Here is a 12,952-nt window from a genome sequence, read left to right on the forward strand (position 1 = left end):
TACTGTAATACTTAAATATCATACACATAGAATAATAAATAAATGCAACCCATTTGGTCTTATAACCATTAGCAATATTTTCCAAAACCACTGCTATAGAGTAAGCGCAGCTTGCTGGGATCGCACGTGCGATGGTGGCTAGGTGGGCGACGGCGCGCCGCTCGGCTCGGAGCGACGTGGTGGGGGTAGCTCCCTATAAGCCAGCCTAGGAGCACAGTCCAGTCGTGCGCAACACTATCCTGTGCGCGGCGCGACATTTCTTGTCCTGTTTCTCCCATTTTTGCTCTCTCTTCGAGGATGATGACGGCGCTGTTTGTCACGTGTTATTGTTCTACTTTAGTGCGTTTAGTGCGACGTTTAAAAAGTTTGTTTTAACTACTAAGTTAAGTTACTCGTTATGGCCTTGAGTAAGTTAACAGTCTCGGACATAAAAACACTGGTGTTCTCTAATTTGTCATTGGAAAGGAAAATCTAAATAAAACAAGCAGGCAGGCCAATGCCTAAACTTACTATAGTGCAAGTGACTAAGTCAAAAAATAGGGAGTTCAGGAGAGAATTTAAGCAGGACATTTACGAGAAAAACTCGTGGATCTGTGGATGCGAAGAAACCAACCGGCTCTATTGTTTTCCCTTCCTGCTCTTCGCGAAACGAAGTGGTGAATCTAGTTCTGTAAGTTTTGGTGTCTCACATTTGTCTCACGTAAGTCAAAAAATAAAGAAGCATGAGAGTGCAGAAACACATTTGAATTCCGTCCTGGAGTTTCATCTTTTGGGGAAATTAGACATTCGCCAACAACTTGATTGTGCCTACCGTTTGAACATTAAACAACATAACGAGCAAGTTACAAAAAATCGTTATGTCTTGTCTAAAATTATAGATTGTATAAAAATTTGCGGGGCGTTTGAACTCGCGCTGCGAGGTCACGACGATACACAAGAATCTGCTAATCCTGGAATTTTTAGAGGGTTAATTAATTTTTCAGCAGAGTTAGACAAATCTTTGAAAGAACACCTTGCCATTGCAACTGTTTTCAAAGGGACTTGTAAAGAAATCCAAAACGATTTGCTAGATTGTTTGCTTAAAGTCTGCCAAGAATACATCAAAAAAGAAATTTCATGTGCAAGGCAGACGAAACGACAGACATATCTTTATTCCAATTGGTTATAGTTTTTCGCTATGTGTTACCTAACGGGCAAGCAGTAGAACGATTCTGGCAGTTTGTAAATCCTCCAGGACACGATGCTGCGTCAATCGCAGAATGTATTCGCATTGTTTTGGAAAGTATTGTTGACAAATCCGAGAAATTGATATCTCAGAGTTATGATGGGGCTAGTGTAATGAGTGGGCATCACAATGGTGTTCAGGCCATTATTCAACAAAATTATATATATGCGCATTACGTGCATTGTTATGTGCATCAGTTAAATTTAATTGTGGCACAATCGACAAGCCACAACCAACAAGTCCGTGTATTCTTTTCCAATTTGAGTGATATAACTAACTTCTTTAGCCACTCACACAGAGAATTGCTGTTCTTGATGGCATTGTTGGCAGGAGAATTCCTTGTGCTTCTTCTACAAGATGGAATTTTAAGAGTCTTACTGTTAACACGGTGTACGAGTACAGAAAACAAATGATTGAATGCATGAAAAAAATTGAGTCGTCATGCAAGCAGTCAACAACAATCAATCAGTCGGGAGCTATTCGGCGTATGTTGAATGATCCAGTGTTTGTATTTTGGCTGACAGTTTTTCACAATATAATGCCGCACGTAGACATTTTGTCTAATCAGCTACAAAAAAGGAGCATCGATGCCGATAAAGTCAGGAAACATGTTGACAGTTTTCTACTTTCATTTGAGAAAGAAAGACAGAATATGGATAAAGTGAGAATGCGAACTGAAATGTCGGTGCCAGAGCAGCATTATAAAAAAAAAAAGTGGAAGATGTTCATGTAAATAGAACTGTTGCAGCCAAGGTAGTATGTGATGTGATTACTAATCAAGTAAAGGAGAGGTTTTCTTTCACAACATATTATTCTGCGGTATGCCTTTTTGGTCACGTCCGGACCACCCGCTTCAAAAAGGGAGGGGGGGGGGGGTTCGGTGATTCTTTATAAAAAGAGCCTAATGCTGTGAACCCCCATTTTCAAAAGGCACCAGCCGCCACTGAGCATCAGGAAACCGTCGGCTTACTTCTAAAACCTCGCAAGTTTAGATTTTCCCCAGTTTTATATTGCGGATGTGCTTGGTGTATTTTTTTTTCATTTTTTCCATGGTGCATATGCTGATAAAACCTCGTAAGTCAACTCTACTTAGTCTCTTTTCTATTCACAAAATTATAAAAACCTCGTATCTTTGTCAGTGGAAACCGTGCTCCAAAAGCCTCATAAGTTCTCCTGTAAAATTGACTGGAATGGAGTTAGGAGGTTTGAGAAGTGAGCCGACGAGATATCGCCTGGCAGCTGGTCTCCAAGCACAGGAACCGCGGGAGTGTCTCGCCAAGGAGGTGGCGCCAAGCGGTGTGACGGTGGCGGTGGTGTGTTGCAGCTGGAGTACCGCTCGCCGCTGGAGGCGGTGAGACGCCGCGTGCTGCAGGCCACCGTCTGGAACCACGACTCGCTGCAGGAGAACGAGTTCCTGGGCTGCGTGGCGCTGCCTCTGGAGTCCATGGACCTGTCCTCGGAGACCACCGAGTGGTACTCGCTCGGCAACATGGTCTCGCGGTGACACCGACACTGCCATCTCTTGCCGACCAACACATTACTCAGTAGTCAATTACCGTTATAATCACTTTTTTTTGTTTCTCAACGTAATCATCACCAATATTCATGCAGGCATCCCACTGTTATACATCAGTGCCGCAATACCGGCCAGGCCACAGTAGGACACGCTGCTGTTTTGTCGTACAATCTTCCAGCACCGCCGAATGCTACCGTGTCTTTACGACACGAATATCGTAAAGCTGGATGATGCCGCCATCTTTTAACGTTCTTGGAAAGTGCTTGCTGTCGCTCCGAGACGACTGAAAAAAAAAAATTTTTTGTGATCTTTGAAGACTATCCTCGTAAGTGAATAGAATTTAGGTCTCGCGTGTGTTCAGCTAATGGTGTGTACACTGTATAATATTTGTGATACGACATACAGGTGAACCCTTATGTTATTCGTTAGCTGACAGGAAAAAAAATTGAATCTAAAAAAAGGTGGAATTATAACATATTTCAGTGTTTTTTTTTTTTTTTTTTTTTTTTTATTACAGATATGTTGTACAAAATTGATCACAGTATTAATAGAAATTTTTTGCTCTCGTATTTTATGTCCTAGGTAAACGTTTTTGCAATGTTACTTCATGTTTAAAAAAGTGAAAATTTTTTATTTAATTTTTAAATTTTGATGCAGTTAAAAAGATGTTAACTTATTTCATATGGTACTACTATCAGTATTTGTGTGGTAACTTACATTTTCACTGCACATCTCAAAGCAACCTTGGTGGAGTTACCTAAGTGGAGCACCACTTCCACAGAGTGATTAGCGAGAAGCATCCAGAACTTTGGCGAGGGGGGGTTTCTAAAGTGGGGGAACCTACATTTTAGAAATCATTTTTGTGTACCGGCAAATGCTTTTTGAATTTTTAGATACATAACATAAATGTTCCAACCAATATCCTCAATAAATCATAATTATATTAAACAGGAATATGCAAAAGTGATATTTTCACAATCATTAATATATATAATATATATATGTGTATATATTACACAATGCCACATAGAATAATTTTGTAATAACTAATCCCATGCTTAGTCCACATCTCCTTCTCGTTAGTGCACACTAAACAATTAATGACGGGAAGGGGTGGGAACATTTCGTGAACTGTGAAATAATGCAAAATCCAATCCATTTTAATTGTAAGAGGCAGGAACTAGCGACCTTTCAGTTCTTTATTTTTTACTGGTTCTCGGTTTAGTTCCTAAACATTGGTTCTTGTTTCTAGGTTTATCACCACACCAAAGATACAGTATGGCCTGATAGAGGGTGGGTTTAATTGTTCAATATGACTTATCAGTGCCCCACTTTACCGTAATCCTACCACAATCCCTAACACCTCACTAGATGGCTCTACATTAGCACAGAACCTGCATGTTGTGGTGCAGCAAAATATATTAATATGTACGTAGTAACAACAGTATCTTTGCTGAGTCAATATTTAATTTAGGCACATCAATAAAAAATTTCTTGAGAAAGATTTAAATAACTGTTCACAACGGATTAAATAAATTATAAAAACTAATATGTCAGTAAAGTTATGTATTTATTATGATGGGTGAGAGATATAACACTCAAGTTAACAAAGGTCTTTGAAATGAGTATACACACAAATGTTTTGTTTTTTTGAGTTAAAAGTGATACAGTGCTGCAAAAGAGGTAACCTTTATACAGCACAAAGCACTCTTTTGTTTACGTTCTGGCGAATCCTGCTGGTGACAGTATCTGTCGTCTGGTTGGGTCTGGCCAGGAAGGAGGGGGGGGGAGAGATACGCCTTACGCTGTCGCCACCGGCCATTTCCCAAAATTTACGAACCTTGACAATCACTTGTCATACCGGGGGAGGGGGGGGGGGGTTTAAAAGAAAGTTAGTGTACGTCGGTCACCCACAATTACGTCATGTCATAGAACCGGAATGCTATTGATGTATCTTCACCGGGAAATATTTGATGGATATGCTTTCCATGATGTTACTTGAATGATACATACGGCAGAACCAAGATCTGGGACTGACACATCACTGGCAGGAATCCACATGAACGTTACGTTTACAGTGTTTTTTTTTTTTGACGCGATAACGTCTTATAAATCGATGAACGCCGGCTGCTCGCACGAAAAAGCATGACTCATTATCACGTTCCCGCCTGAGCCGAGCGTGCAAGAACCGGCCAACCACTGTGCGAGAAAATCTGCTATAATATCAAACAGGTTAAGGCGGGCTTTTTAACTAATTTTTTGTGATTATATTTAAACAAATTATTTAAATTAAATTTGCAAAAACTGTAAATAATATTTAAAACTATGCAATATTTCATCAATGTTTTTTTATGACGTTATCACGTAAAATTATCATCCGTAAACCGACTTTACAGACAAACCCCCCCCCCCCCCTCCCCCTTTTTTTTAATTTGGCATTCTGCACCATGCATGAACCAGCATGGATCTGTATGCCTTTTTTTTTTACCATTATGGCAACCATCTTATTAAAACAAGCGTACTTTGGTAATTTGTTCTGCGGTTGCTATAGGGAACAAATTTCAGTGGAGATGGTCTTTGTGCATGATTTGCTAAGAGAAATAGCTGTTTAGCAGTTAGTCATTGCAGGACTTTTACACTGGAAATAGTTGCTTTGGTGCTCCTTCATACAGCAAACATCAAATGTATGTATTGCATTTACCAAGAAGCTCAGAACCAGATTAGGGATAAATGTCATTTGATTTTTTTTGTCACATGCACTTTGCTTTCCTTCAATTTGTTCAGGTAAAAGGTCAAATTCATACTACATTCTACATTCTACATACTACATACATGTACTACATACTACATTCATTCGTACTACATTCTAATGATAAATTTGCATGAGGATAGTAGATGTATTGGACAATGACTTTTGTAAATTCTATGTGTTTTATGAAGTTTGTAATTTACAGCCTAGCTGTACATAGTTCTGTGCTTGAATTTGGTTAAAAAAATGTAAAAAGCAAAAACTTTTTATAATGTTTTATAAAACAATTGCTACGTAGCCCATTAGTGACAATATTTTATTTTGTGTTAACTTTAATGCCTGTTTATAAGTATTATGTGTTTTTTTAATAGCCTTCTAAATTGAGATATGGCATAACTATAACTATTATTGTAAGCTGCTACTGTTGAAAATATAAAACAGATACATTGCGCTCTTAGGTCATACAATTTGTAATATTGATCACATATTTGTTGGAATAAGATTGTAGATAAGATCCAATTATTTTGTTACAGTGATTATTATTATGTAATAATTAACACACTGTTTAGTTGCAAAATCATTTCGATTTTTCAAGGTAATGGTAATATACAATCACTGCTATTTCTCTGCCTGCCACATGAGAGTTGAACCAGTCAATAATAACTGTAGATTGGAACATGGTTTATATTATAGGTAAATACATAGTAATTAAACAAATTCATGTGTGTAAAACTTGTGGTGAATTGTTTTATATTGAACAAGTTTCTTTGGTATCACTATTTTATGTAAATGCATATTTATAATGACTGTATGCCTTTTGGTTTAAAAAAATCTTCCCTTTCACTATATGGTGACTAAAAACTGTATTTTGCTTTATTTATATTTTAATTGTTGTTAGGTTTTTAGGTAATGCTTAATTTGTTCTTGCCATCAACTTCTGATAACAATGTTTGTATTAAATTTCATTTGTATATTTTGTAATGCATGTCTTGCTTGGGACCATGTGAAATCAGACATTTACATTTAAAAGAATGTTAGTGATTTCCAGGGACAAGAGTTTATGGTGTGTCGTGATGAAACCAAAATAACACTATACACTACATAACCCTGAAATTAAAGTTTATGCAACATAAATATAATTAAAACTAAGCATTTTAACAAAATTGAATTAAAATATTTTTTATGCATATTTTATCCATTGAATATAATTTATCCAGCACAAATTTTATACCAAAACAAATTGACCAAATGAATGGAATTTTTTTTTTTTTTAATTTGTTTTATTTTGAATCTGTTACTAATTACATTATCTGAACATTTTTCAAACACACAAATTCTTGGTGATTTATTTTTAATGTTCCAAGAAATTCTGTTGTTTTGTTTTGTTGTAAATGGCGTTGTGCATCTCAGTCAGAACTATACAGTTTTGGTGAAATAAATATTAAAAAAATTTAAAGTCATATTTGTTGAATAATTTACTATTTTTATGGAAAATCTGAAATTAATTTTTTTTAAAGAACTGAATCTCCGTGTTTTAAAACTCAAACTGACAAAAAAAAATAAAACCATGAAATCTTGTCTCTAGTTTTTGGTGAGTTTTCATGAGTGCTTACATCACTTTTATCCTTTGACTAGGCCTGTGTGAATATTGGTATTTTCGAATATCAAAATGAATAGTTTATTATTCATATTCAATTTTAAAAACTTACACTTAAAAGAAACGAGTATTCAGTCGTTTACTAATACACCTGTGCGGGATCTGGAAAGTCTGGAAACATTTCAGGATCACAGAAGATTTTCTCATCTGGGCACATAAATTTTGAGAAGACTTAATACTACATATAGTAGAGCCGGATGACTCGCAGCAAAGACTCCTATTGCCTGACCACCTTCGACAATGTTTTCCTTGTGGATAATACACAGTGAAGGATGATGTGATGAAGGCTCACACACTCGCACTCCTAGCGCAGTGACAGCTCAGGCAATTATCTTGTCACTCATGCATGGCCCAAAGAAAAAGTCACAATTAGAAGGGGGGGAAAAAAACTTTGCCTCTTTTACCAAGCACACATACACCGGACAGAAAAAGAGAGGTACATTCTAAGCAGCTTCCATTCTGTGTTCATACACTTTAGTTATAACAAACCACAAAATATAATCCATAAATGTTAATATAAATAATTATTTATTTTCAAATAATGAAAAATATAAAGAAACATGTTTTAAATTATTTATCAGACCTATTCATATTAAACTATAGATTGAAATTGCTCACTGCACATGCTTTTTAAACCCACCATCTTGAAGTTTCTTCACACATACTGCCATTGCCTTATGTATTCGCTTTGCACTGTTTATTAAAAAAATTTTTTACAGATTCTATATTGATTACCATGAAAAATAATTAATATTGCAAGAAAATTTACCTATAGTAATTGTAGCTGACAACTTAACACAGCCTTTCACTATGGTATGATTTACCCTATCTAATTTCCCAGAAGCCACTACACTACACATTTACTTTTTCTTTCAATATGTACATAGTTGTTATATGTGAAAAAAAAAAAATTTGTGGGATTATGATTCATACTACCTATTCTAATTCTATATTTGTATTTGAGAATAATTTGATATTGGTTTTGGTATTTGATTGGAACTGAAAAGCTGATGTCCTCACAGGCCCACCTCTGACCTCCGGGCTGCGGTGGTAGTGGTCGTATTGTGCCCTCCCGGTGGCTCAAACCACACTTCTCGCGAGCAAACATGGAGGGCGTATTCTTAATGTGGTTCTGCTACTTCATTCCTTTTCTCTTCCACCTCATCGCTTCACCACTCGCCTGCCTCGGAGGTTCTCAATGTCACGGACACGTTCGATCCTTCTCTCCCTTGCGGGCGTAGGCATCTAGTTCCATACCCACAACTGTGTTCCCTGTCATTGATGGTCTTACATATTCAGATGATTATCACAGACGCTTCACTGATTGTGTCGTGCATCACACGGACAGTGCAGAGAGAGAAACAATACATACTGCAGTAAGAATCATCGCTACTACTTTCTAAGGAAAAGTGGTTGGGTATCTCAGGACCCATCAAATTCAATAATTCAAATTTAGAAATTTCTTAAAATTTGTTATATTTTGATTACCATGGGCATAGATTCTGGGGGGCCAGGGGGCAGGTGAATTAAGACGCCCCTCACTAGGGGGGGCCTGCCTACATTTGCAAGAGCGTGACGGGTTTGATTTCAAAACTATGTCTTTATGTATATTTTTAAGTTTTCTGCTTATTCCATGCATGTAGGCCAAAGTATGGGCAGTGCACAACGTACAAGAACAGTGTTCAGAGATGACGTGTGGTTACCACCCCGTGGGTCCCCCTTGCGAACACTTCAGATTTACGCACCTGTTGATTACTATGACTGTCACTTTGTAGCAACGCAGTTTTACAATCTACAGTTTAAACTTCTTCATAGTTAATATCAAATTTTATATTTTTTAAATCAACTGAATTTAAAATACATTATTGTTGCACCCATTACCAAGAGAATGATAATGTTTAAATTTGTGAAGAAAAAAAATTGTTGTAATTTAATTTTGCCTAATAGTGTATGTTTTCTGTACTGAGACTAAACCAACGTGTTAATTCTCCTGTTAAGTTTTTTTCCTGTCATTAATTGGGGCTCTAATTATCACTTATAGTTTGTTTTGAATTCTGTAATAGTGTAGTACTATTAGTAATGTAATATAAGTTTGTACTCTTAAATATCATTCTGTGCCTTCTGTTTCATAAGAAAAAGCAGTTTCTTTAGGCACTAATTATAGTTACCGGTTACCATTAGTAGAGAAGAATAAAGTATTTCAAGCAACCTTTTTTTGCTTTGGGCACCTATATCAGTGCTTTAACATTTATAATACATTTTATATAATGTGTGATTTGTGTATGTAATGTAAAATACTCATTGTATTTAAATATTTTGTATATATTCTTATGGTTTTATATTTAAAATTTCATTGTGTGTGATGTATACTCTAAACCGTTTAATGTAGACTTATGAATTGCTGTAGCACATACAATATTACTGTTAAAAACGTATAGTAAATGCAAAAATCAATCATCAATTGTGTATTCATGTTGATAATTTAGACACTGATGTTGTGATGTATTTATTTTTTTTTGTGTCTGGTGCATTAAGCTTTGGCAGGGCCATAATTTGAATTATTATGAGTGTATTTTATTTACTGTTTTTGGGTCAATACTTCGATACTGTATACAAATGTTGATACTGCTATTATCTCATTAATTAATCACACATTAAAAAGGGTTCGTGGTTTAAATTGTGCAACACACAAAGTAAGGACTGTTGTTGGATTCCAGATTGTATTGCATTTGAGTGACTTGATGTGACAGCTGGGCCGCACGCGGGAAGCCTTCATTTCACAGACGAGAGAGCCACACCCGAAGTTCCCCGAAGTTCATGCTCGCTTTTTTTTTCCGTTCCATCTCATTTTATAAACCGATGTGGCATTAAATCTTGCGGTCGATTAGGATAGGTTAGCTACATTATAGATACTATAAAACATTGTGGATGGTTGGTTGTATTATGTAAGTATATAGCTACATTAAAAATACTGTAAAATCATTTTATGGTTGCCTAGAAAATAACTTTTTAATATGTAGCTATCCAGCGCTAGGAAACCATTTACATGATTTCACAGTATCTTTAATGTAGCTATCCTAACCAAATCAACCGTCCACAATGTTTTAAAGTATTTATAATGTAGCTAAACTAACCTTTTACAATGAACAAAAAAAAACCTGAAGATGCACGATCAGGCGTTTGGCTCTCTCATCTGTGAAAAGAAGGCTTCCCAGCCACACGTAGCGTGCCTAGCGGACTGATGGACCGGTACCGTGCATGAAGGTGTTAGAGAGAGTGCCACCAGACCTCGTGTTCTCAGCCGGGCGAGAGTGTGCCCTTGTATTGAGATGTCTTTCATGTGTACATTTAGTGGCAAGAAACCAAATTTCTAGTACATGTTTATTGAGATTTGTTATTCCACTGCTTAAAGAAATGAAGAGTGAAGTTAGAGGTTTATAGATTTGCTTGGCTTCTGGGTAAGCAGTTGTTGATACCTGATGATTAGAGACCGGAAAAATTCGCGAATTCCTTTCGAGACAGGCTGGAATCCAAACTCGTTTAGCTTAATACTGCGTCAGTGATTGGACTGCAATTTACCTGAAGGACTCTGAGCCAATGGCAAACACTCAACAAAACAAGTATCGAATCATAAGAATCGCAGTAAACAGGTGTCCCGAGTCGGTAGCCAATGACCAGGTGATAGTTGCCCAAGTACATAGAGAATCGTGGAGTCTATCCTAGTGGTCATTGAAACCGCGAATTTTTCCAGTCCCTACTGATGATAGCGACTGCAGCGTCAACCCAAGCGTCGGTCGCAGCTACAACCCAGAAGCCAAGCAACTCCAGACAGTGACCGTGAAAGCCTAAGATATTTATTAGAGTTTCATATTTTATAGTTATGCGCAGACAGGATAAATGTGGTGGAGTTCATTATAGTGATTGCCTTGGAATGTTCCATTCAAATCATCATGCCAAACGCACTTTATGAGAAAGTAAAGTATTGGGTAGGGTTCAAAGATACTACTAAAAATCTCTTTGGTTCATGTTAAGTAACTGATGTCTGTATTTTTACTTCACAACATTATCTTTTGAATGATTGATGACATAGAAAATAGTTTAATAATGTTTACATACCTACTTATGGACAAGATATACATCAATCAGTGAGACACTGCAATAATTCAAAAGCAGAGTCGCCTTAACAGTTAAGCAAGAAGTGAAGCATTATAGAGGATAATTCTCGATAAAGACACCAGTTGTTTCTGTAATAGTGAAACAAACATGTAGTTGTTAAAAATCATAAAAATTTTGGAAATATGTTTCCCAGTAGGGGTCTGTATTGTCAGGAGCATAGAATGCTAGGCATGGTTCACAGTCAACAAGGTGGACACTACCCTCTTCACTACTTGTAACAAGGTGGACACTACCCTCATCACTACTCGTAACAAGGTGGACGCTACCCTCTTCACTACTCGTAACAAGGTGGACGCTACCCTCTTCACTACTCGTAACAAGGTGGACGCTACCCTCTTCACTACTCGTAACAAGGTGGACGCTACCCTCTTCACTACTCATAACAAGGTAGATGCTACCGTCTTCACTACTCGTAACAAGGTGGATGCTACCCTCTTCACTATTCGTAACAAGGTGGACACTACCCTCTTCACCACTCGTAACAAGGTGGACACTACCCTCTTCACTACTCGTAACAAGGTGGACACTACCCTCTTCACTACTCGTAACAAGGTGGACACTACCCTCTTCACTACTCGTAAGAAGGTGGACACTACCCTCTTCACTACTCGTAACAAGGTGTACACTACCCTCTTCACTACTCGTAACAAGGTGGCCACTACCATCTTCACTACTCGTAACAAGGTGGACATTACCCTCTTCACTACTCGTAACAAGGTGTACACTACCCTCTTCACTACTCGTAACAAGGTGGCTACTACCATCTTCACTACTCGTAACAAGGTGGACGCTACCCTCTTCACTACTCATAACAAGGTGGACGCTACCCTCTTCACTACTCGTAACAAGGTGGACGCTACCATCTTCACTACTCGTAACAAGGTGGACATTACCCTCTTCACTACTCGTAACAAGGTGGCCACTACCATCTTCACTACCCGTAACAAGGTGGACGCTACCCTCTTCACTACTCGTAACAAGGTGGACGCTACCCTCTTCACTACTCGTAACAAGGTGGACACTACCCTCATCACTACTCATAACAAGGTAACAGCCCATTTTACAGGAAGAACCTCCATTACCTCTGTTTTCATTTTAACATTATGCCTCTTCACTGCACAGAATAGTGTTATCTGTTGCGTGTTGATAGACGCTTTGTGTGTTGTACATTATGCACACTGTTAATGTAAGATATATTGTACACTTGAAGCATATTTATAAATGTCTGAAATTTTTGTACTTTTTACTGTATGAGTAGGAAATATATTGCTTAACAATAAAATACTCTTGGTTGTTAACGAAACATTAATTTTTTGAGAGCCTTTAACACTTCCAAGTTCATTGATAACACATAACTTGTGTTCAGGTGTTTTTGGATAGAATTTCTGACAGGAATTTGAATGTCTTTAAACTCGTGTTGGGTGTCACTTCAGTTAAGGTTTCGACAGCTAAAACCCGTAAACTATGAAAGCTACAGAGTTGAAGTAAATACATCTCAGCAGAGCAGACTTCGCTTGTGGTCGTTACGTATGACTCACCAGGTCAGCATCTGCAGTGATGACGTAATGAGCGTTGGTGGGGAGCGTCAAATTGATTTGCATGATTTGAACTATAATTTGCTCATGATTG

At 37.5% G+C, this 12,952-nt stretch overlaps 1 protein-coding gene across 1 annotated transcript in view; it reads left to right on the top strand.

Moving 5' to 3' along the window:
- The window catches only part of LOC134539557 (phosphatidylinositol 4-phosphate 3-kinase C2 domain-containing subunit beta), a 162,935-nt gene extending 150,309 nt beyond the window's left edge, over window positions 1-12,626 (top strand). Inside the window, exon 27 of the mRNA XM_063381696.1 lies at window positions 2,550-12,626. Coding sequence (XP_063237766.1) covers window positions 2,550-2,729 — 180 coding nt within the window. The 3' untranslated portion in view covers window positions 2,730-12,626. The remainder of the gene's footprint in view (window positions 1-2,549) is intronic.
- Window positions 12,627-12,952: the final 326 nt, after the last annotated feature.

This window comes from Bacillus rossius, chromosome 15 (genome assembly GCF_032445375.1).
Source record: "Bacillus rossius redtenbacheri isolate Brsri chromosome 15, Brsri_v3, whole genome shotgun sequence".
NCBI classification, from domain to species: domain Eukaryota; kingdom Metazoa; phylum Arthropoda; class Insecta; order Phasmatodea; family Bacillidae; genus Bacillus; species Bacillus rossius.